Genomic DNA, 26,162 nt, shown 5'->3' with positions numbered 1-26,162 from the left:
CCCCCTCTCCGAGTTACGTGCGCCGCTCCATCTATCATCCCGCTTCCGAGGTCGCAGACTGGAGAATTACATATCATATTTATGATTCATAACTATCTTTCGTTTACCATTTTAATCCTTACATTTTTATATCTCATAAATACTGCAAATTTGTTTTTATAAATTTTACTTATACACATAAAATTAAATGAAAACTTTAAAATAAGATTTAAAATATTTTAAAACTAGATTAAACAACAATATTACAAAGAAACTTAATAAAAAATTTTTTAAAAAGTTACATGAAGACGTAATTGATAATATGTCAGAAAATAAGGATACTTGATTTCAACAATTTTAGCTAGTAGTCTACCAATTTAAAAAAGAAAACAATTTCTTACTTTGAAATGCACTAATTGATCATATATGGTAGCATAATGGAAATAATTTTATGAAATAATGTGGTATTTTTCTCGTAGTTTAATATTTAATGTATTTATATTTATAATTTTATATATTAGTGTAACATTTTATTAATTAATATTAATCTAATATATATATATATGCTAGTTATTATAAAAGTTTCATAAATTTAAATTAATTTTGACAAATACAAGGACCATAGTATAAAATAAAAGTAATTTTGAAATTAAGTGTTTGAAGTTTTGTTTTTAGAGAAAAAATATTTAAACTTCAACTATAGAGTTCTGCAAACTTCAAAATAGAAAATATTTTTGGAGATGCTCTTAGAAATTTAAGAAGGCGTAGGTAAATGCCGTTCAAAGAGGATAGATAAAGAGAAGATAAAGACAAGTGACTTTATCCTTTTGAATGAATTAGTTTTTGTATCGACCCCAAGCTTTTGTGTGTTTGCTTAGAAGTTAACAGCTCGTGAGAAGAAACACATTTAATGGATCTCTAAGGTCGTCTGCTGCTTGTCTCTAAATGTTTCCACCAATAAAATCGGTGCAGTCGCAATAAGAAAAAGCGTTGCACCTGGAATCTCTAGTGACACTGCAAGTTTTATAATATATAGGCAAGGAATTACAAAAATGCTTCAAACCAGCTCCTAGTAGAATGATTTCATTTATATCTCTAACATTACTATATATATCGTAACTAAATTGCTCTCTATGGTACGTTCTAAGATTGTGTACCTGAAAAATCATTTGGGAGGAAACACCTGAGAACGACTGTGATGAGGAGGGAAATCCATTTCCCAAACTCTTTCCTACGGATACAATATGATTGTTTAACCGAATCATGGTTACATATTCAAGAACAACAACATATAATGGTTTATTTCGTATGTATTGATTGTTACCGCAAGAACTGGAAAACAACAAGAGGAAGGCTAAAGAAGAGTTAAGGAGCTATTATGAAGTCCACATGCTGGCTGACTTCCATTTCGTTCCATCCAGTATCAGCAGAAGGCTTCACGCAAAGATAAAAGTAATATTACTGAAAGATTAAAACAATTTAAACATACATATATCACAAACTTAAGACAAGAAAAGATGACTAACATTGCAGCAAAAGATGCGACCCATTTTAGTAACAACGTGAGCATATTTAGGAACCCATAGCTGTGGATCAGCTTCTCTGCACCGAGCTGGAGCTCATTCAAATACTCAAACGTTTCCTTCTTTAATACAATTAGAAGAGAGCAGAAACCGTTTTAGGGAGAGACAGAACAAGAAGAATAAGTCTTCGTCGTGGTATGCTTCTATCTGAATATTTAAAGAGGACCTTGTGTTGTTTATATGGTTCTATGTTTATCACGGACTCATGGATGTTAATACGATTACTTTTCTTGTTATCTAACCATCCACAATTGAATAGTCGTACAGATAAAATTCCAAAACTACATTTGAAATATAATTGAAAAGTCTTATGGATGAAATCGTCATAGGTAACAAGATGATGTAGAAAGATTGCCATCTGATGCTGTGGAAATGCACCTAAGAGTCTCAATCCACTTCCAAAGCTGTGCACGTTTTGGATCCAACATTAGTTCTTCCCCCTGACAACCAAATAAAATCTCATTAATATGTTACATGTGGATGAAAGAGAGAGAAAAAACAACTGAAATCAACACAATAATAACACAAGGTTCTTTCCAGGGAATGACACATCAGATTTTTAAGAGCATAAGAGATTGACATGTCAATAAATGAAAAAAGTTGAAAACCCAATAAAAACATTTTATTTATACACCTAAGTTTACACGTTGGCAAAATTGAAATACTATATTCAATACTTGAGTAAAAACCCAATAAAAACGTGAGTGTTTCACGGTTCAAGTTCGAGTATACTAACCAATCTGATTGTTTTTGTCATTAAACTTCAGCTTTTCATAACTGTTGCAGCTTGCAAGATTTAACTTTAAGAAACTGAAACAGTTGCAACTTTAATAGTGGGGGGAGGAGGACGTGAGCCTCTCCGGGTGGCTAGCCGTGAATGGGATCATCCCATTTGTTGCACATTTAATATAGAGAAGGATCCTATGTTACCTTCTATCCAACAATTAGCCGATGTTCGTCTCATCTATATTTTATTTGCTTCATTGGATCATAACAAGTTTTCTTTTTTCTTTTTACTTGATGTTATGCTTCTTGTTGTCTCTTCTTCCACAGTTTGAACTTTAACTTGTCTTCTTCGTTACAGGAATCACATCTGTCTGACTATATTTTGACAAGAATGACTATATTTTAATTCAGTTTTTAGTTTTTACAGTATCTAGAGTAGTACTACATCTTTTTTACAAATAGATCTCTATGTCCCTGATTGTGCAAACACAATTGAATATAAAGATAATTAATAACGTTAGAAATGTTTGACAATGGAATTTACAATATCTAAGAATCACTGCCAAAAAGCATAAAATAACAATTTGGAAAATGGTGGAAGAAAGTTGGAGGCTAGGGTGACAACGTCTTGAAAACCAAACAAAAATAAAATAAAAGGTCTAAGTATGAGGTAAGATGAATTGTCTTGTCTTAGAACTAGAGAGAACATTTATAAGTAAATAATAAAAGGAAAATAGTTATAAGAAGGTCTAAGTATGGCTGGATCCAAAGTTGAGAAGCAAAATGTGAGAAGGTACCCAAACTCACTTGTACGCAATGTTAGTCCAATAAAATAGATAGTAGATGAACTGTGCTGACTAATTATAGGGAGACTTGGAGACCAGAAAAAGAGATACATTTGAATGAGTACTAAGAACAAAAATGAAGTTGTTTACTGGTATGACGTGGATGAAATTTCAAAGAATGGTAGTAACTAAGAGAACAGAGCTGGAACAACTTCAAAAACATTGTTTTTTTTTTTGTCACAGCTTCAAAAACATTGATAACATAGTAAATTCAGGTGAAAGTCATTAGTTGTCTATAACAAATATAGAAATGTTAAGTAAAAATGACAAATTAAAATCGTAAAATTTAACAAAAAAATATATAGAAAAGTTAACATTGACTTTCTCTTATTTTATAAAATAGAAAGGTTTAATGGGATAATGCAAACTGGACTAGACATAAGATTTAAGAAAATATACAAATTACCAAAATTGTGTTATAAAAACACATATTTATCTTCTTATTTAATCCATTTTCAAGTAGTTATACCTGAAATTTTATCACATATACTGATATTTCACTGAAAATGTTTATTTAATAAAAATATGATCGGCTCTCCTAGGGTTCTTTCGTCTGGGATTGATCGAAATTTCCAAACAAAAATACCGCAGCGTAGCGCGGGTAATTACTAGTTAGAGTAATTAGTCTACGTAAATAAGATCTCCCATTTCCATATACAGCCACTCCTACAAATTGTAAGGCTAGAAGCAATTTTAAAAAATTGGCTGCCTCTAAAGAAAAACAGAGAAGAAAAATATAAAACTGATATGTTTTACTGAAAATTCGAACCCAGGTTACTGACTCACAGTTCCAGTATATGAAACTCCACCACTACACTAAAGGAGAAGCTTTAAAATTTGTGGCGGCATTTTATTCATAAACTCAACGGCTGGAAGCATGTGCTTCATTTGCTTCTACCAAAAGCCGCCTCTGTCTCCATAGAGTATACTCAAACGGGTTCTCATATATTTCAGGATCATAATGAACAATTGATTGTGCAAGGGCAACTACCCAGTCCGCCAGAATTGTATATATATCCTGCCAAGAATGAAATCTTCTTGATTTATCTTTTATGTTGCCACTATACAAACCAACATTTTCCAAACTAATAATTCAGTCACGTTACAAAACGATATGAAAATTAAAAAAGAATAAAATGAGGTGAAGTCCAGACATCTAGTATAACTTTAAAGTAGTACTCGCTTTTGATCTCAACATTATGCACCCTTTCCTAAACAATAAAGGATTGTGTTTATCAGGCCAAGATACTCATTAATAATCTACAGATAAAAGTCATGTCTACAGCTTGTGAATATTCCATTATCTATGGCAAATTCGGAGGAAACACATATGTCGATGAGGTTTACCATGTTGGTGACAGTCGTGATATGTGTCTATCATTTCCAGCTAACTCTCGCTTCCTTATCTTTTATACTCTCATCGATTTCGTTATGCTCACGTCGTACCACAATATATTTGACTGTGGAACTCCATCCATACATGTTCTTAAGATGATAATTAATCAAGGGTCATGTTACTATCACGAGCAATTTAACACGTCGACATATACAATGTGATAATATTTGTCCTTAATGTGGGGAACCAGATGACTCTGTAACTCATACGATCTTTGAATGTTCAATGGCACTTCATGCATGGGCTCTAGCAGCAACTCCGTCTCATCTGTAATATATTCCTTCTTTCCAGCATAAACACTAATAAGGATTATCTTTTCTGGCAAAAGAGTAGTATCGAGGATCCGGAAATGGATATATCCATATCCATGGATAATTTGGTATTTTTGGAAAGTGAGGAATGATAAGCTATTTAGAGGAATCGACAGAGACCCACTGGAATTGATAAGATATGCTGAAGGAGAATGTCAAGCATGGTTCTCAGCTAATACTTTAACTACATATTTACATCTTGAACATGTGATACCGCCCAAGTCTTATGCTTGGAGAGTATTTGCTTGGTAGATGGTTCTTGGATCTCTACCTCTTTATACAGTGGATGTGGATCACACGGATTGATGGTGATGGATGGACCCAGCTTCTAGGTACAAGAAATTTAAGATGAAGAGAATCTTCATTGCATACAAAATTAGAAGCACTTCGATGGACTATAGAGAACATATTGCATCATTTGACATGTCAACGCTTTGGTACGGATTGCAAAGAGGTAACAACAATGATAGGAGATCTTGACTCATGGGCGAGCTTTTCGAAGAAGTTAAAAGACATTAAAAGTCTCAAAAACATGCTCTAAGATTTCAAGATCACCTATATCCATTGGGGACAGAATGGTACTCCATATCATTTAGTTACGACATTGAAATCCGTTAATATGAACATTTGTTTTGTCGGTTATTCTATTCCGATCTAGTTTTTCTGACCATCTCAAATATGAATAATAGAATAGTCTTTTGTCGTAAAAAAAACTTTGTTTATATATTTACTAAATTTTTCCGTATCTAGTTCTACACTTAATCATTCAAGTTTGGTCTTTGAAATTAGTAACTGGTTGTTTTTTTGTTGATGAAATTACTGATTAACAAAAAATATATTTACATATTTACACACAAATATTTATTAAGTTATAAATGAAAATAACAGTATGAAAATAATAAGAAAATCTGACCAATTTTATCTTACTTTTTGCTACCCCAGGCCCATTTGGTTATTTCTGAAAGAATCTCTACGGAGATGACGTGGCATGTCAATTTGTCAATGATTTTTTTGTTTATCTTATTATATAATCTTTTCCCATTTTTCTCTTTCACATCGTATTAGTCCCACTTTGGTTGGCTTAGGATTGTTCTTGCATCATCTTAAAAATGGCTTCGCTTTCTTTACTCAGCGGCGGTGCTCTCCAGGCTCGTTGCGCAAGACATGCGCATGTTAGCCCACGCGCGGCGCATCCTACCAAACCCGCTCCTCCGTCCTCCTCTCTAACCGGCGCCTCTCGCAGGAACCTGCTGTTTTCCCTGACGGCAGCCACGGTGGTGACGGGACTGCAGCCTGCATCAATGGCGGAGACTATTCCGTTGTTCGGGATCAGAAAGAAGCTGAAGAAGGCAGAAGAAGAAGCGGTGGAGATCGTGAAGGAAGGCTTCGAGACGGCGGAGAAAGGACTAGAGACGGCTGAGAAGGGATTAGAGGCGGCGGAGAAGGGAGTAGAGACGGCGGAGAAAGAAATCGAGACGGCGGTTAGTTATAACGGATTGACGCAGGCGGGAGCAGTTGTGGCGGCTGAGTTCGTCGGAGTTCTTGTCGCAACTTCAGTCGTCAACGGGATTTTAGGACCTGAAGCCCAGAAGTCGTAGACTTTTATCATTTCAAGACTGAAAGACATTTGATCTTTAAGTGTAATATTGTGTCTAAAAGTTGTGTTAATTAAGCGTTGAACGTATGTAATCTTGTTTGAGTTTTGATAATATATAGTTTTAATTTATTTTCATTTGGAATAAGTGAACTTGTGTGGCTCTAACTTTAGATGGACGTCAGCAGATAAGCAGCATCCAGTTACCCTACCTGAAATTGTAGGTTTTTGGGAGGTTTTGAGTTGGATTAGTTTGGAAAATAGCTAAGTGTGTTATTGATGAGGTACGTTTGGTTTGAGAGTTGGTTTGGGACGACTGTAAACCGGTTGGTTAAGAAGTTCTCTTTGTTACGTGGTTGTAATAGAGGTGGGCGTTCATATACCTCCACGGGTTTGTATCGAGTATTTGTTACGGGTTTGTATGAGTATTTCGGTATAGTGGCATAAAACCTATTTTTTTACTCTTTGGTTCGGGTTCAAGTATTTGTATTTTGGTTTCGGCAATTTTGGTCGGATTCGGGTTGTATTTTTTTATAAAGTTAAATTGTTTTAGCAAAAGAACAAACGATCAAACCGAAAAATTCATAGCTTATGGTTTTAGATCATGAACACCCCCTCCCCACCCCCAAAACATCCATGTATCACCTGATCACGAATCAATTAGCAAAAAAGAATATTCGAAGATGAATCACATAAGATTTCTTCTTTTTTTTTTTGTCGGCGATGGAGAAGAAACCGAAGAGAGTAAGTTTTTGTGGTGCCCAATTTGATTAATTTGAATGATATTCGTTTTCGATGGAGAAAATACATGTATGCACCTTAAAAATTAATAACTCGGTGTTTTTCAAATCGAATTAATAAATAAATTTAATTACTTACAAAAATAATCCAAGTATCAAGCATCATTATATTTTTAATACTCCCTACTTACATATATTTGTTACTTGTTATTCGTTCTATAAATACTTGTTTTTTTTTCTTAAATTGGCTTTCAAATTAACTGCAAAGAAAAATAAAAACGTTTACAAGTCCGTTGGACTTAAGTTAAAAATACAAACCCACTAAGAAACTCATAGTTTAGAACTGATATTTGGCCCGTATTACCAAAATCAAAGTTGGAGAAAACCGAACGACAGTTTGTCTTCTTCTTCCAAAAATGCAGAAAGAGTTGGGGTGAGGCGGAGATTTCAGAGGGAAGATCGGGACCTGTTTTAGATCATGCAAGTCGGATCCAGGACTGTAGTAGTTGGGAAGACAGTCTGGGGTTAGTCACCCGGAAACTCTGAGTTCTGTTTCTAATCTGAAGATCGATAGTTTTGAAGAGAGAGTCGACGGAGCGGTAGATGTTAGAGTGCAACCGTGCGTTTCTCTCATTCCAGACCCAATAGATCGTAGATTGCCAAGCTAGGAGGACAAGAAGTCTATGAGGTCTCGATGAACGGTCCATTGGGAGGCTTCTCAGTTGCGTGATGGTGTCTGACCAGGAACGGTTTGGAGTGAGCCCACATCTCCTCGCGCTTATTGCCCATAAGTCGAAGGAGAAGTTGCAGTCGAAATAGATGTGATCACGGCTCTCAGAAGCATTGTTACACAGCAAGCAGAGATGTGAAACTGAGATTCCCCAACGAAGCAAGCGATCTCTCGTCGGGCACCTATCCAAAATCATTAGCCATGTGTGGAAGTTGTGACGAGGGATCCCATAAGAGTTCCAAACCACAGTAGCCCAGTCAACCTCATTCACTGTTCCTCTAAGATAAGTATAGACATCACCAGTTGAGAAGGTGGTGGTGACCCTACTATCAATTTCCCATTCGAAGTAGTCTTTATCTGAAGTTAAATTGACAGTCGTCAAGTGAATCTGAAGTTGGGTTTGTTGCTCTGATCTTGCAGGTGGGAGACGCCAGTTACCGTTCCTATAGAGGGAAGCTACCGTTGCAGATAGTGGGATGCCAAGTCTTGAGCCAGTCAAGTTGAGATAGGTAGCAATGCTTCCAAAAGGCGACCAATTATCAAACCAGAACCGTGCCGACGTACCATTCTCCAGTCGAAGCTTGATGAGCGGGAAGACTACATCTTTGAGCTTGAGCAACCGTGCCGACGTATAAATACTTGTTACGTGTTAAATAGTACTTGTCTTTTGCTTGCATTATATCAAAATTCAGATATCAATATTGGAATAAAATATTAAATATTGGAATAAAAACTCATTACTAAATAAAATAGTAAAATAAATTTGATCATTCGGGTGTTCAATCGGAATTTGTTCAGGGTCAATTTAGATTTAGGTTTTTGGAGCACTGACCGTGAACCATGAAGTAGACAAAAATTCTTTTGGAGCATTGAAATGAAATGGAGGAAACAATGAGTTTCATGAGTGTCTTTAAATATATCTAACGCTTATTTTTATATATTTTTATCTACTTCTTTAAGTAATCATGTGATTTTTGGATGTTTGAAATTTGAAACGTGTGTGACCTTTTTGTATGAAATTGTATGTTGATTCAACTATTTGCAAGTAATCAAGACTTTGAGAGATAAGTACTAATATATAAACTAGAATAAAACTAAATTTTAAATTTTATTAGTGTGTGGAAACAGTTAAATCATTTAGCATATTAGTGAAGAATCTTCTTTTTATTTTCTATAGATTTTATGTATTTGTGATCCACTCAATTTTAATTCAAATCCCAATCTCACTATCAGTTAAATGTTCATGTTGTAGCAAACTTAAAATTAACTAGATTTTGACCCGCGCAACCGCGCGGGTGTTTGTTTTTACTTTTTTTATACATAAATTATTATTTTTAAACATTAGTGATATTTTTTTAACATTAATCATATACTTAAATGTTTATATAACTATTTCAAATATAATAATTTTATAATTTACATGTTATAATTAATCATTTGGTTAAAACCGTATGTATTTTCACTTCTTATTATATATTTATCTTATTGTATTTGCATTTAGTTATTAAGCAAATTATTATATTCATGAGAAAATATATTTGAAAATTATTTTGTATTTAATTTATGTTAAATTCTGACCCGTGTTTCAAAGCTGTATTTCTTTTTACTAATATTTTTTATACTTATTCATTTTAGATAATATATTATTCTATATACAAAAGTCTAAGGTATGTTAATTTTTAGACATGTATTATAAGGTTTGTTAATTTTAAGCCGTTCTATCATCATATTATATTTTTAAAATAAATAATTTATATTTATGAAAATAAAATTTATAAATTTATCAATTGAATATACTTTTATCATATTTATTTAAGTATAATAATTGTATTTTAACATGATCATGACTATAAAGTGGGTAAAATAGGATATAATTTATTTATTTTTCATTTTATAAACGATTACTTAAAATATATTAAATTATTGTTAAAATACTTTTACACAGATTTATTAGAATTTTTAAATATAATATATAAATATATATTTATATTTAAAATGAAAATATATTATAATTAAAGTAGTTACAAAGATTTTATATTATAAGATTTAAAGAAATACATGTTAATTTTTATACATATATTATATATTTTGCTTAATCCATCTTACCAACATATTAGATTTTATTTTTGAACATAATTTTTATACTTATGAAAATAAAATTTATAAAATTTATAAATTTAATACAGTTTTATTATACTTAGCTCAATATAAAATTTTCTTTTATTATGATTGATTATGATTATATAATATATAAAATATTACAGAATTTTTTATTTTTTATTTTATAAATTATTACTGAATTTATTAATGTATAATAATATTTCAAACTAATTTCAAAATTAATGAAAAATATTTAAATATAATTTTGAAAATGAAGATCTTGTAAAAATCTTTTAAAACAGATTAGTTAGATTTTTAAAATAAATATATTTATATTTTAAATAAAAAGATATCAATAGATATTATGATTAAAGTATTTTAAAGATTCTATGTATTATTATTCTTAATAAAATACATTTAATAAGATTTCTAAGTGATGGTCCAAATAAAAAAAAATCACACATGAAAGAAATCATGACTTCTCTTTTAATATATAAGATGAAGCTAGTACTTTTTTTTTCAATCAACAATGAAGCTAGGGGGAAACGGCTTATTCATGTCCACATTACCAAGACGGGAAAATACATACCTTAACTTTATTAATGTGCCAAAACATTTCTAAATTAAATAGAAATTTGAATTGCATACCTAAACTCATAATACATAGAAAAACATGCCTATAGCCGGTTATATGATGATTTGGACTATTTTTATTTTAAAATTTTGTAGTTTAGTCCCTATAATTTTATTTTTCTTAATATGCCTTAAATAACTTAACTAATCAAATTTATCGTATTTATAATTTTAATTTGAAAAGTACAATTTAATTTTTTTGACCAGATTTTAATTAAATTTATATAATAAATTTAATTATTTATCAGAAATTTAGATAGTTATCATATACAAAATATTAATTAATTTAGTTATCAAAGTATGTCATCTACCTTATTAAAACATGAGAATTAATTATAAATAATCTTATTCATATGTAATATTTACAAGAAATACCACTCAATTTATATTTATATAAGATTTTATTTACAAATATAGTCATTCAAATTTTAATCAACATAACTAAAAATACTCTTTAGAAATTTGATTTTACAGTAGAGATCTTTAATAATATTACCCTTACTTAATAAAAAGGAAAAAATGGCTAGTTAACCAAAAATAGTTTCGAACGCAACCTCTCAAGAAAAAAATATCGCACAAAACCATTAGACCATATTACATTATTTTTATTTTGCTACAAAACTAGTATGTAATATTAATAATACACAAAAAGTTTACAAAACCATTTCCCGATTAATTCTCGTATAATTACCGAATAATTGATTCGGTGCTAGGTTAGGGTCAAGCGCACGCATTATGCCTAGCGTAATTAACATTGGTTTTGATAACTACAAACAAATATTATAAATTTTTAATTTTATTTATTGTATATATATCACGCAAGCACATAATAAGATTTGCAATTAAAATAACCTAAGAAAATATAAAAAATTATTTTATAAACTTTAAGACCTTTAGTGAGAATAAATTAGGCTTTAAATTATGATATTGTTTTTATCTTGTTTTCTATTTATTTAAAAAATTTGTATCAAATATTTCAATATGAAATAATAATAATATATTTATATTATTAAATCTATTTTATTTGATAAAAAAAATATTTTTATTTTACATATCACAATATATTAAAATTTATTTACAATTTTGAAATTATAAATAAGACCAATTTGATCTAATTGTTTGAGTCACTTTACAAACAAATAAAATGACAAAGACTAAAAGATAATAATTTTAAAAAGCAAAATCAATATATTTTAAAATGTACTGACACGTGTCAATTTCGAGGTATGTTTTAGCTATTTATTATGAGTTTAGGTATGCAATTCAAATTATTATTTAGTTTAGGAATGTTTTGGCACATTAATATTGTTTGAGTATGTATTTTTTCTGGTTTCATAGTGCGGACATGAATAAGGGGTTTTCTCAATGAAGCTAGTATATATAGATACGTTAAAAAAGAAAACGTTTAATGCTTTTTAACTCCACACATTTCAAATGCTATTTTTCATAATGGATTGAAACAGTTAATGTAGTATACTAAAGAATCTATTTTAAATTCTTGTTAAAGTGAAATTCAAGTCTATTTTAAGAATAACTAATCAGTTAAAGATATGATAACATCAATCATTTTCTTCTTTTTTTTTAACAACAACATCAATCATTTTCTATTAAATTTGAATCAGTCAGATACTAATTATGCAGATTTTACCAGAGCTAATTTATTTTGCATGAACGGTTGAGATTCAAAATTTAACCACACGTGAGTAACAGTTATGACACGATGCCTCCATCTCTCTCTCTTCCTGTTTCTCTTTAAGGTTTCTTCTTCCTTATATTTTTCTGAGAAACATTGTCTCCGTCATTTGTTCCTCAGTTTCTATCAATCCTCACGGTTCCTCAGGCACTGTACTGGGAAAATCTCTGTCTTTTATTTATCTTCTCCTTCAATCTCTCACTCCCAAAAATCCAGTAACTCATTTTTATTTTATTTTAGGTTTTCTTTTTTTCTAAATGTTATATAATTTCAGGTAACATCATCGAAGATTCAAAGAGAAAGCGATCAGTGATCTCGAACGATCGTGGTACGGTTACTTCAAATCAATCTGAATTAATTAATTCTTAGTTTTCTTATTTTTATTTCTATAATGAGATTGAATTGGCTGGAAATTGTTATAACAAATAACTAATTGTTCATACTTATGGTGTTCTTTTGGTTAAAGATGATATGATCCGCTCATTGTTTAATTTAAAAGATAGTTATTAAAAATCAAATGGCGTACCACTTGTTTCTTGCGTCTTACGCTAAGATCATATTCTCTGTTTCTTGTAGAACAAGATTCGAGTAGTTATGATAGACATGCACAACGTTTTCGTTGTTCTGACAATAATAATTATGTCTCATTTCCAGATAGTGTTGATCTTGAGTGAGAATGGCTTCGACACCTTGTGCAGCTTGCAAGCTCTTGAGACGAAAGTGCACTCAAGAATGCGTCTTTGCGCCCTATTTTCCACCAACTCAGCCTCAGAAGTTCATATATGTTCACAAAGTCTTTGGAGCAAGCAATGTAACCAAGATCCTCAACGATCTCCCACCTCCAAGCCGCGAAGACGCTGTTAACTCCCTCTACTATGAAGCCGAGGCCCGTATCCGTGACCCAATCTACGGATGCGTTGGTCTAATCTCCTTCTTACAACAATGTCTCAAGAAAATCCAACAAGATCTTGTCACTGCAAAAGAAGAGCTTGCTGGTTACATTGGACCCGATGCTGTGAATCCACAACAGCCTTATCTTCCTCCTCTGGCCAATAACCCTCCACCCAATTTCATGATGGCTATGGAAGGAATGCCCCATGGAGTGGTCCCTCAAGGAGAACCGTTGATCATGCGCGAACCAAACATGCCTCAGCATCAACATCAACCGCAAGATGAGCAGATGCAACTCATGGGTACTGATGCACATAGAATGGCTGCAATGATTTTGGAGAGAGGAGACCAGCAAGGGATGTTCAACGGTTACGGGATAGACAACAATGGGTCGGTTACAGCCACTGGTTTTAACCAGATGGATGTGAATGATCACACATCTGGTGGGTCGATGTCTGGACCATCTCTTGCTTTAGGAAGCTTTGGTGATGCTTATCAAATGGGTCACGAGACAGAGCATCACATCAGTCATGATCAGCTTCAGACACAGCTTATGCTTCAGCCTCCATTACAGGAAGGTCAAGAGCAAAATGAAGGACAGTTTCTGATGCAGCCAATGGGACAAGAGAATCTCCATGAAGAAGAGGATGAGGAAGAGCTTGAGCCACCGGTTAAGTGGAGGAAATCTGAGAGCAAGGAAGCTAGTTATTAATTAAGACCAAGAAAATAAGACATTTTCATTTCATGGATAGTTACTCTTGAGGGTCTAAGTTGCTTTTTTAATTTAATAAATGGCATTTTTCAATGATTAACGTTTGAAACTACAGATTCAACCTTCTAAAGCTGAATATGCATCACTTTTTCTTAATCAGTGGCCAGTTCTGTATTTCTGTAGTCAACCAAGGCAAGCAAATGAGCATAGTAACATGAAACTCAAGGATACTGTGGTAAAAGAGTTTTTTTTTTTACGTTAGACCATACAATCTCAGTTCAGGTAGGTGAGCGGCATGTAAATCACAGAACTGCGTTTCATATGTTACAGAAATTACATCTCTCGAATACCTTCTAAACTAGGTAATAATCCGCGCCTTGCGCGGGATGTGATTATTAGTTTTGTTATTTTTTAATAAAAACACATTAAATCTGTTTAATCTAGATATTGGTTCAGTTTTAAATTATTTTTTTTTTTTATTCTGTTAGAATGTTTGATTTTTTAGTTTTTCGGTAGAAACCAAAAATTATTATTATTTGTTTATTTTTATGTTATAAATTTTAGATAATCTCATGTCGAAACAATGGTTTCATATTATAGTTTGTAAACGGATAATAGTTCAAGAAAAAGAAAAGAAAATTATTAAGACTAATCATTTCACTACAATTTGGTCGGTCGTGAAAGAAGCATTAAGAAAAAAATATATTTCAACTTCCAAAAAAAATAGATACTTCAGTAGTGGTAAATACTTATAAAGTTTTCATATCAAGGTGCACATGTATGTGTATATAAAATTATATAAAAATAAATGACAAATATATAAAGATATTGTTAATTAATATTAATGACATTTTTGTTCTAAATAATACATGAAAGATAAAATTAAAATTAATTAAAAGGTAAAAAGGCCTTGATATTAGTGAATTTTTTTATATAAAAAATCAACTGTATCCGTAAATAGAGGTGGGCACAGATCGAATATCCGAGTATTTGAAGACATTCATGTCGATTCAATCTTTAGCCACTTGGATAGTCGGTGATTATGATATCCGAAATGATTTAGAATTTTAAAAAATATTCGATTTGATCCGTAAATAAAATTAAAAAATTAATTGAAAATTTAATAATAACGTTTTATTACAAAAATAAAATATTATTTACTTTTTAAATTTTAATACCTAATATAATAAATTTAATTTATAAAGATATTGTAAAACTTATATAAACTATAATATATATAACATATATATATATATATATATAATTCTGTATATATATGTATATAATAGATCGAATTTGATAATCGCTCTTAAAAATATTGGTATTTGTGATTTGCTTTTCTTTAATTGTATTTTAGTAATTGATTTGCTTCGTAAAGTTACGGATATCCATATTTTTTGGTTCAATTCAAAACGGATAACGAATTGAATCAAAACTTATTAATATTTTGCCCAACTTTATCGGTAAACAATAAAAATAATATATATATAGTTTAGCTTTTGATTCGTTATTTGTTTTGATTCGAACCGAAAAATCCTAAGTTTTATTGGAACCATGCATATGAGTTTTATATTAAAAAAATAAAAAGTATATAGTGTGAACACATTTATGAATATAGTGTGAATGCATTAGCATATTTATTATCAAATCATTGTGAAGCTGCCACGTGTCTATTATAGTGTGAATGCATTTATTACAATGCTTCTCCTTTAATATATAAGGGATGGTAGTAACTCAACAACTATATTTTATTATAGTAAATAGTCGCATTAATAACAACAAATCAGAGTGGCGCAGCGGAAGCGTGGTGGGCCCATAACCCACAGGTCCCAGGATCGAAACCTGGCTCTGATATAAAGCTATTTTTTCCAGTCTTTTCTTCTGGGCTGCTTCAGTATTCTAGAGCTGGCTCGGCCCATCTATTAGTATCACACCACATTGTATTTTTTTTTCTTGTTTGTGATCTCAAATTGTTATTTTTGTGGAGGGAAAGATGCTATATATATTTTTTTTTGAACAAAGGGAAAGATGCTATATAATCTACTAATTTGGGTTACAGTTTTACAAATCCACTTTTAGATTAAAAGAGAGAAAAACAAACTGTGCTTTTTAACTTCATCTATGTACGATGCTGTAACTTGTTCTTCATCTTTAAAATCTTCTCACGAGTGTTATCATACGTTTCACTTGACCAATCTTTAAAGTTCGTCAAGAACTTTTGTCCTTGATGTCCATTCTTCTCCCACAACTTCGGAACTATCAAGCCAATCACAAAACCTACGAATGCGAAAGAGTTAATGACATATGAATCACAGACGACTTACATACCACATTCGTAAAATTGCCAAACATCTTTTTATAACCAAGAAACGAACCAGAATCTTAACATTCAGCTTGTCCCCAAGATAACCCTCGATGGGTGATCCAAACTTCAAAACTCAACTAGTCTTCCACAATCCACATTATAAAAAGAAAAAAAATGTCTTCCAAAGTAAATATAACCATCGAGTAATACACTAATAATATATTAGGAAATAAGTTTATGAATAGTAGTGTTGTGTTTTAAAAATGTTATAAAAAAATAGAATACTAAATAGAAATGCATCAAACTTAATAAAATACAATTCGTAATTTTATTTTAATGTTAATGTTTTATTTATATATTGACTCTTAAACTTTTATATAGCTTTATTTTATATTTAAAATTAATGTTTGTGTTTTAAACATTAAAAAATACTAATATGTTCCTTAATACAGTTATAAATTCATAATAATCATTGCCTGTTTTATCAAAATCAAAATTTATGTATATAGAAAGGATTTAGCTAAAATAAAATTATAGTTTGATAATTTGTAAGTTTTTAAAATATAATAGATTACTGAAATTTAATAATATATAGTTAGTTATATACTAAGAATAGAATATGTTTAGACTTTTTGATAGAAAATAAAAATAACCACTAAAAATTTCCTAAGACAATGAGATTATAAAATTTGGCAGCCCAATGAAACTTTATTGGATCAAAATTGGATTCCTATTTTATTAATAATCTTATTGAGATGCGTATATCAATTAAACACTGTAAATTATCTAATCTATTAATTTATGGTTCTATTTTTTATCTACTTATAATTATTGTTAGACCAATTCATTAGAAACTTAACATGTCCTATTTATTATTTAATTTAATCAACTAAAAGTATAATATTTTACATTTTTTGGAAATAATGTTATTCCCCTATATATTTGCAAGTAGGTTTTGTAATGTGATCTTAACCACAATTTCGAAAAAATATATATTTAAATAGTAATATATTTATTTAAAAAGTATATATTTGGTTTACATAATCTTAGGTATATATATATTCTCTATTTATTGTACACATATCTATATAATTTTTTGCATCTAAGCATATACATAATATTTTAGGGTTCGTATTTTATTTGAAACTGAAAATATTGTTACAGTAATATAAGAATAGTAGAACATATGAAATTTTGAAAAATAGGCTATGCAAACTATATAGTGATAAAGGTTTAAAACTAATGTAACAAAAATTAATAGTTTAATATATGATATTTATGTAAAGAGATATTCTAATTTAAAAATATTTATTTTAAAATTTGTTTGTTTTGATATAAATATATTATTATATTATTTGAATTGAAAAATTAGGATGGTTTAATAATACTTTATATAATACAAATATTAGTTTATAGCTTTAAAAATTTGATTGGCTATTATTCTTATATTTTTTTTTAACTTATAATATTGATGATATCAATTTTAGATAAACCATTATAACATTATGATAATTGACAAACCACTTTTAATAAATTAAAAATTTAATAATAAAATTAATTATATTACTATTAATCCCAATATTATAATAAATTATAAATAATATCGCGCTTCCGCACAGATTTGAATATAGTATTAGTTAAATTAGTTAAATTTAGAAATAAAATAGACCAACAATGGACTTTATACTATGTATATATACGGAGTCATGTAGCTTTTTCCAATTATAACAAAACCATAAAATACTCTGTGAAAAGTACATTCATTTCCAATGGTTTTTTTTCAAACTTATCACTATAGACAAAGATGTTACCGTTTAAAACTGATTAAAGAACTCATGTGAAAACTACTTACTTATAGATTCAGCACTCTACAATATGTTTTATTTTAAAATGTTATTAGAAAAGCTATAATTGTTTTCTAAACATATTAATTTTGTATGTTTTATTGTCAAAGGAAATGTAATAATATTGCCAAAAATAAATAGATGCATATTTCATAATAATATTTTCTAAATGTATGTTTATAAAAGTCATATTTTATAAAATCTAACACTACTCAGGTAAATTAGTTCACCATAACACTTTATATATGGTACATATTTCATGTTATTTTCATATATCTAATTCAAAATTCATGGTCTTCAATCTACAAAATTAAGTTTAATGATTAACACTAATATGATCATACGAAAATGTAAATTTTATAATTATTTGTAAACTATATTTTTATATTTTTACAGATTGTGTATTAATAGTAATTAATATTAAATAAAATAGAATATCTAACAAGATACATAAATATAACTTTTAAATACATCTATGGTTCAAAGGTCAGTTAAATAATCCAATTCATTCAAGTAAAAACAACAACATTTTACACAGATATGTTACACTAAAATTAAGCAATACCTTCAAAACATAATTTGTTAAATTTGAAACTGAATTAAAAATATAAATAAACAAAATTCTGTGCCGGTCGCGCGGATCATAATCTAGTTATTTTCTTAAATTGTAGAGCAACACGGAGAAAGCGAGCTTATTGGTCACGCATTCATGTGTGATTATAACTTTCGATTCCCTATGTGATCTACTTTTGGGGATGCCTCACCATGTCCACAAGTTACTACACGGTGTCACGGTTTGACGGACTCCATCATCTATGACTAATGCTAATTAGTGTCTCGTGCACTTATGTAGACGCAAATACTTTATATTTAAGCAACTAATACATCGTGTCTTGTTAAGTCCTAAATCACCAAATTTCGTTTTGCCAACCATGTTAAATGAGTGGCAACTTAGCACGTTAAAAGGTCAAATCAGTGGATGAATTTTCTTATATATAAATTTGGTGATGATGTTAATATGAAACTTGTTATCTCAAGTACCACGAGCCAAACTGTACATTAAATGAGCGTTCGTGGCGGTGACAATAACTTCTATTTACTGCAATCGACATGGCCAAAACCCAAAATTAAGGCTGGGCATTGTGGACCAATTGGGTTTCAATTCGGATTCAATTAGGTTCTGGGTATATTCGAGTTTATAAATTTTCATCTCATTCGGATACTATAAAAATTGGGTTCGGAATCACTTCAAGTTTAGACATGTTCGATTCAAGTTTATTAATATTTCCAAAACCGGCTAAACCAAATATAATTTTGAGTTTCGGATCTTAATTGGGTTTTTGGTTTCAAATGAAAATTTTGTATTTAGTTAAATCCAAAAATTAAAACAAATCCAATGAACAAGACAAAAATAAAAAATTGAAATAAGAAATGAAAAATGTTCTAGTCATGATTTCTTTTCGCTATAGTGTAACTTCCACAAATGAAATTAGAGAACATAACTCAAAAACTACGTGCAAAACACATCATATCCGATAAACTTGAAGCGAAAACACATTGAATCCGATAAACTCGGCTATATTGAAGAAGAAAGAGCACCACATACCAAAATATATTAAACTAAATATTTGAGTTAATTGTACATGTAATAGATACTTATTTTATGTACTCAATGAAATCTAAGAGTATTTTGGATACTTATTTGGGATTTATTTCAGATTTGGTATGAATATTTTTCTGGATTTTTGATTTTTCGAGATTTTCTGGATATCTATTCGGGTTTGAATTCGATTCGGATAAAATCCATAACCAAAAAATACCATAAATGCACAATTTCCATTCAGTAAATATGTCGGATTCAGTTTGGTTTGGATTCTGTTATCCCGGTTCGGTTCGGATTTTTGGATTCAGTTTATTTGTTCACCCTACCCAACATACAGTTTTTTATAAAGAAAACAATAATTTGATGCAAAAACCTTTTAAAGTATTGTTTAAATCATGAAATCTATTTGCACTTGCAACATAGGTCATGCTTATTCCACGTGTTTGCTCCATAATAAGTGGAGGCTTTGCTAATGACACGAGTTACATTCAATTTGTCTAAAACTGATAACCAGCAAATAATTAATTTTGATCTTCTGAAGTTGAGTTTGAGTTCTAATATATTATGATTGTGTTACAAATTTGGGTTATATCATTTGTATAATAATATAATTGATAATCTAAAAGCTAATTTAGCATCACAAAAATGTCATGTATTATAAGTTGAGTTCGTATTTTTTTTTCTATTTCGTAAAAGTGTACAATCGGGCCAAAAAAAATCATCATGACTTCTTTTTAATGGAAAATCACTTGTTAATCAAAAATGTTTGTAATTTCTTTTGGTTCCACTTGAATTATTGAAAAATATTTGTTACTTGTTCATAAAATAATAAATATTAAATTTATCTTTTTACTTAAAAATAAAATCACTTACAGAAATTGTATGCTAGTCTCTATTACTATTTAAACTTTTTATTTCAATATTTTAAGTTAGGGTTACTTTCTTCATCTATTTTTGTTTTTAGTATTTGAAAAGATACTAATAAATTTTAAATTTATTTTAAATAAACTTACTGTATTCACAAAACAAAATATCAATCAGTTATTTTGATATAATAATCACTCATATTTCTATAGTAATTCACTACATAAATCTACACTTAAAGCCATAGACGTTATTAAAACTGATTATAGAATTGTTCAAAAATTTTTTTTTTATCTGAGGATACATTTATAGCAAAACTATTCAAGCTTTTCACTATTGCGAGTGTGATATCAGACATACACCACGACGATTTGTCCACTTAAATTTTCCAACTCAAAATTAACCTATCTTGAACAAATTGGTTTATGTGTCAGTTGTGCACTATCTTAGGTTTCATCACACTTCTAATATGAGATTTATAACACATTCATTTAATAAAATGGTTGTTTATGTTTAAAATTTGGAGTGATTATTAAGATTTTCAAATTAGATAGTTATATTGGTTATTAAATTCTAACAATTTTAATAAAATCAAGTGTTATTGGTTTGATGACATATAAAATCTATTGTTATTCAAAAAATTTGGTTTTTAATTTTTCATTTATAATTCTATCAAAATTTATTGTTGTTGGCACTTGAATTCTTTACAATTTAACACATAGACAAAACTTTCAAAATATTGAATAGATCCTCAAAATTATAAAATCATTAAAATATAATAGTTTCATAAAATTTTAAATATGAATACTCTTTAAACCTCTTCCAAAATTTTAACAAATCTCTTGATTTTTTTTTTAAAATCAACCAATTCTACCTAAGTTCAGTTCCTGCTAACCCCCTTTCTCTAAAATCGAAAGTAATTTCATTTTAGACAAGTAATACATTTGGAACTACAAAACCGTAAAAACATATAGAAAAGAAACCTGTAAGAACCTTGCCAAAAAATGAAAAAAGATAACAGTATTCTCTTACTATCGGTTACATCTTCATAGCTCCAAATAAAAATCAACTGAAAATATTTTATTAAAATAAGAAAAATTTGCGGCCAATTGCATTAAGTACGGCGCAAAAGAGCAGGGTCACCTTTGTGTAACATATGCATGCATGGGGATCCACGTCCACTCTGTCGATATGAACTTACTTCCTCACTTCCCTTGCCTCCATTACTCAATTAGTCACTTCTATTTAAGATTAACCCTTGGTGAGATCTCAATAACAGTCTTCACCCTCTCTTGATCTCAAACACACATATTTGTTCAGAAAATGAAGCAGGGAAATCTCCTGATACAAGTGTTCTTATTGGCTTATTGCTTCGGCTCTGTTTGTGTGATAAACGCAGAGGACCCTTATCGTTTCTTCACGTGGACTGTTACTTATGGAACAAGATCTCCTTTAGGTGTTCCACAACAGGTTATAGAGATTTTATGTCTCTTTCTGCTATTAGCTTAAAAATTAATAATCACATATATATTGTTATAGTATAATGTTTTACTTTTGTTTTCAGGTTATTCTTATCAATGGCCAGTTCCCTGGTCCTCCAATTGAAGGTGTAACAAACGATAACATCCTTGTTAATCTAATTAACAAGATCGATGAACCTTTACTCATCACCTGGTACGTGTAGAGTTCATGTAGCTGATTTTGGAAAATGAAACAAAGATAATAAATTATATGTAGTGTGCTGGCTTTTACCACTAATCAATATAATTCATTTTGTTAGAATTACTGAATGATAAACAATTTTTTTAACGGAAGAGGATTTATTAGAGTTTTGTCATTAGACTGGCACATAATAAACATTGAATATAAAATTGTACAACTGATAAAGAATATTTCAAAAAAAAATTTACAAAATCACAAACTCAGTTTATTCAATATGGTTAGTACAAAAATTGGCACTTTAAAAAAAAAATGTGTAGGAACGGAATAAAACAGAGGAGGATGTCATGGCAAGACGGAGTTTTGGGCACAAGCTGCCCAATCCAACCAAACTCGAATTGGACTTACCATTTCCAGCTTAAGGACCAAATCGGAACTTATACGTACTTTGCGTCTACGTCGATGCACAGAGCAAGTGGTGCTTTTGGTGCACTCAATGTTAACCAGAGATCAGTCATCTTTGTTCCTTACCATAAACCTGACGGTGACTTCACTCTCCTCGTCAGTGATTGGTACAAGATGGGCCATAAGGTACCAAATAGCCTTATTAGACAACTTAACTTAGTTTCCAAGTAACCATATTATTATTTAGGGTTTAACTAGCGATCTTGATACGCTTCCTTTTGCTATTGTTTTTTGACAGGCGCTACGAAAGAGGCTCGACTCTGGTCGTGCTCTTCCTCTTCCGGATGGTCTTCTGATAAATGGTGCTTCTAAAGGTTTAGCCTTTACGGGTGAACATGGTAAATTATCATCATTACCCACGATCCTTTTAAGACTTGATTCTTTGGTTCTCTATTTATGTCATGCTTCTTGCTTTTCTACAGGCAAATTTTACAGGTTTCGGATATCTAATGTTGGAATATCGACATCGATTAACTTTAGGATACAAGGACACATGATGACTCTCGTCGAAGTAGAAGGCTCTCACACTCTGGAAGAGGTCTATGAGTCACTTGATGTACACGTTGGTCAGTCCTTGACCGTTCTGGTCACATTGAAGGCTCCGGTGAAAGACTATTTCATAGTGGCTTCAACCCGGTTTACCAAACCGGTATTGACCACCTCAGCTATCCTACATTACAAAGGTTCAAAAACCAGACCATCTCGCCCCCTCCCCATTGGTCCTACTTACCATATCCACTGGTCCATGAAACAAGCAAGAACTATCAGGTAATTATACTAAAATATCAATAAATCAAACCGATCAATTTTTTGGCTATTTGTTTGTTTTAGATTTGGTATATAACTGGCATTAGTGATGCATATTCGGTTTTATCGATCTGTTAAATTTTAGAAATTATGGCGAGTCGGTTCTATTTTGATTTATAATTTTCGTCCAAATTCGATTCGGTTTTCCTATGTCAATACCTAATTTGAAAGGTGACTTTAGGTTAAATTTGACGGCTAATGCAGCAAGGCCTAACCCACAGGGAGCGTTTCACTATGGTACCATACCGATAAGTCAAACTTTGGTTCTAGCTAACGCGAGAACAAAGATCAACGGGAAACTCCGGTACACAGTGAACCGTGTGTCATACGTTAACCCAACAACTCCATTAAAATTAGCCGACTGGTACAATATTCCTGGAGTGTTCGATTTCAAGACCATTAAGAACATTCCTACACCAGGACCATCTATTCTCGGAACCTCGGTTTTAGACTTTGCTCTTCATGAGTATGTTGAGTTCGTGTTCCAGAACAACGAGAGATCGATCCAGTCTTGGCACATTGATGGCACTAATGCTTATGTTGTTGGGTAATACAAAATTCTTAGATCTCCTTCTATATTGCCATAATGCTATTTAACGATCGATCATATCAAGATTTCGAATATTTTGTTTGGTTCACTGATCAAGTTTTGATTATATAACCAGATACGGGACAGGCACATGGAACGTGGCCATGAGGAAACGTTACAATTACGTTGATGCGGTTTCAAGGCATACTTTTCAGGTAAAATATAAAACAACATTGAAAATTGGGCGATTGGCGGTTTGAGGCCTAAAACAATTGTATTTCTGATAGCCAGGACTTTTGCCTAGCCTATAATTTTGGAATTATGGTTGTAAAGAATTTAGGCTCCGATTGGAGATTAGACTGTCGGGACTTTAACTAATTGTAAAGCTTCTGCATCCAGTTTTTAGCCAATCTGGCTTTTAGCATTTTTACTCGTTGTCTTTTTTTACGGTTTCTTCTTCCTACGTTATTGTTTTTTAAAAGCCACTATTTTATGGCTTTAGGATATTTTTAAAGTTAAAGTCTAAATATCTAAAGTCTAAAGTTTTAACAACGATTTTTTTTATAAGCATACAGCCCCAACAGTTGTAACCAGTCGGACCCTTGGTTGTTGGAACTTTAGCTACTAATTTAAGTATTTATTAAAATCAAATTGGTAGTTTAAAATTGTAGAGATTTTGAATAATATTTAAATATTTTATTTAAAATAATTAAAATTCTTTTAATATGTGATTATTAAAATAGTACAAATTGGATCTCAAATGAACAAAAAAAATCAATGATTAATATCAAACTGAATTTTTAATAAAATTGTTACAAACTGAAAAATGATTTAGTTATGAAGGGAAAAACAAGAAAATGATTTTAGAGACTGCTTACGTTATGTTCTGCTTACGTGTGTATAGGTATATCCAATGTCCTGGACGAGCGTACTGGCATCATTGGACAATAAAGGCATGTGGAATGTGAGGTCACAAATATGGTCAAGAAGATATTTAGGACAAGAACTCTATGTTCGTGTCTGGAACAACGAGAGATCTCTTTACACTGAAGCCGAACCGCCTCTTAACGCTCTCTATTGTGGAAAAGCCAAACGTCCCGTTTGATTTAAATAAAATTATCGTTTTTTTGTTTTGCTTTTCTTTTTTCTTTTCGTATAAGTATATTTGAGGTTATTATTAATTATACCACGAGGGTGTGTGACGTTTATATATAGCAGCCACTTCTTTCAGTTTCAGTGCTGCGTTTCAAGTCACGATGGTGACGAGTGACGAGTGACGACTTGCAACTCAATCAACAAAAATGTACTCCTTATGTTTTGGCAAAAAACTAAAATATACTCTCTCCATTACTAAATATAAAATGTTAAAAATTTTGGAAATTTCAAAATATAAAATATTCTCACAATTTTTAGATAATTTTTTACTTTTATCAGAAATGGTGTAACCTATTGAAACCAATCTTATGATCCAATTAAACCATGTAACTAGGATTTCTAAGCTTATATACGTGGTTAAGAGTCTGATGAATGTAACCTTGGCTGCATAGTTGCAGCTACATTAAACTTTTCTTATGATAAGATATTAATATATTTAATTCTTGGTGGCAACTCTCAAGCTTCTTCTCTTTAGTTTCTTTGTCATTCAATAAAACTCTATGAGCTACTAGTCTTTCAATAAGCTTTTTAAAGCACAAATCTATCTTTACCTTCGAATGTTATCATAACCAATTATATTTAATAATTAGTTGACTATTTTAATATATAGTTTGTTGATATTTTTAGATAAATGCAATTTTCTAAATATGTGTATTAATTTCTTAATATATGTGTTTTAATTAAAATATTTTATATTCAGGAACAGATGGAGTAGTGTATTTTTAAAAAGTATCATGAAATATAAAAATTTAATCAATTTAAGTAAATATAAATTAAAAATATAATATATTATCTATATTTTAAAAAGTTATTATGTACTCCCTCCGTTCCTAAAAAATTCATATTCTACCGAAAACTTTTGTTTCAAAAATATACATATTTTATATTTTCAATGTAATTTTTTTCAAGTAATAATGAAAAATTGTGAAGTTCAAAAATATTAATTGCATTTCTTAAAATTTTATTGGTTTAAAAATACATGAAATATAAAATTCCAA

The 26,162-nt window shown here is 30.4% G+C and overlaps 4 protein-coding genes and 1 pseudogene across 4 annotated transcripts; 3 read left to right on the top strand and 2 right to left on the bottom strand.

Moving 5' to 3' along the window:
- Positions 1-725: 725 nt before the first annotated feature.
- Positions 726-1,990, bottom strand: LOC106448509 (annotated as a pseudogene).
- Positions 1,991-5,644: 3,654 nt separating this feature from the next.
- Positions 5,645-6,572, top strand: BNAA04G13810D. The gene has a single exon (XM_013888217.3). The coding sequence runs from the start codon at positions 5,950-5,952 to the stop codon at positions 6,436-6,438; it is 489 nt and encodes a 162-aa protein (XP_013743671.1). The 5' UTR covers positions 5,645-5,949; the 3' UTR covers positions 6,439-6,572.
- Positions 6,573-7,650: 1,078 nt separating this feature from the next.
- Positions 7,651-8,581, bottom strand: LOC125608196. The gene is made up of 2 exons (XM_048778166.1): positions 8,469-8,581; positions 7,651-8,422 (listed from the first exon to the last, which is right to left on the bottom strand). The coding sequence occupies exons 1-2, from the start codon at positions 8,579-8,581 to the stop codon at positions 7,651-7,653; spliced, it is 885 nt and encodes a 294-aa protein (XP_048634123.1).
- Positions 8,582-12,236: 3,655 nt separating this feature from the next.
- On the top strand, positions 12,237-14,029 carry LOC106449828 (LOB domain-containing protein 10). Its single transcript, XM_013891518.3, has 3 exons — positions 12,237-12,545; positions 12,605-12,658; positions 12,985-14,029. Exon 3 carries the CDS (start codon positions 13,007-13,009, stop codon positions 13,931-13,933), a length of 927 nt encoding a protein of 308 aa, XP_013746972.1. The 5' UTR covers positions 12,237-12,545; positions 12,605-12,658; positions 12,985-13,006; the 3' UTR covers positions 13,934-14,029.
- Positions 14,030-21,672: 7,643 nt separating this feature from the next.
- LOC106449827 (L-ascorbate oxidase homolog) lies at positions 21,673-25,686 on the top strand. The gene is made up of 8 exons (XM_013891517.3): positions 21,673-22,019; positions 22,114-22,223; positions 22,529-22,799; positions 22,912-23,011; positions 23,096-23,441; positions 23,662-24,027; positions 24,146-24,224; positions 24,914-25,686. The coding sequence occupies exons 1-8, from the start codon at positions 21,873-21,875 to the stop codon at positions 25,112-25,114; spliced, it is 1,620 nt and encodes a 539-aa protein (XP_013746971.1). The 5' UTR covers positions 21,673-21,872; the 3' UTR covers positions 25,115-25,686.
- The last annotated feature ends 476 nt before the right edge of the window (positions 25,687-26,162 follow it).

This window comes from Brassica napus, chromosome A4, assembly GCF_020379485.1.
Source record: "Brassica napus cultivar Da-Ae chromosome A4, Da-Ae, whole genome shotgun sequence".
Classification (NCBI taxonomy): domain Eukaryota; kingdom Viridiplantae; phylum Streptophyta; class Magnoliopsida; order Brassicales; family Brassicaceae; genus Brassica; species Brassica napus.
This window is presented reverse-complemented; position numbering and strand designations above follow the sequence as displayed.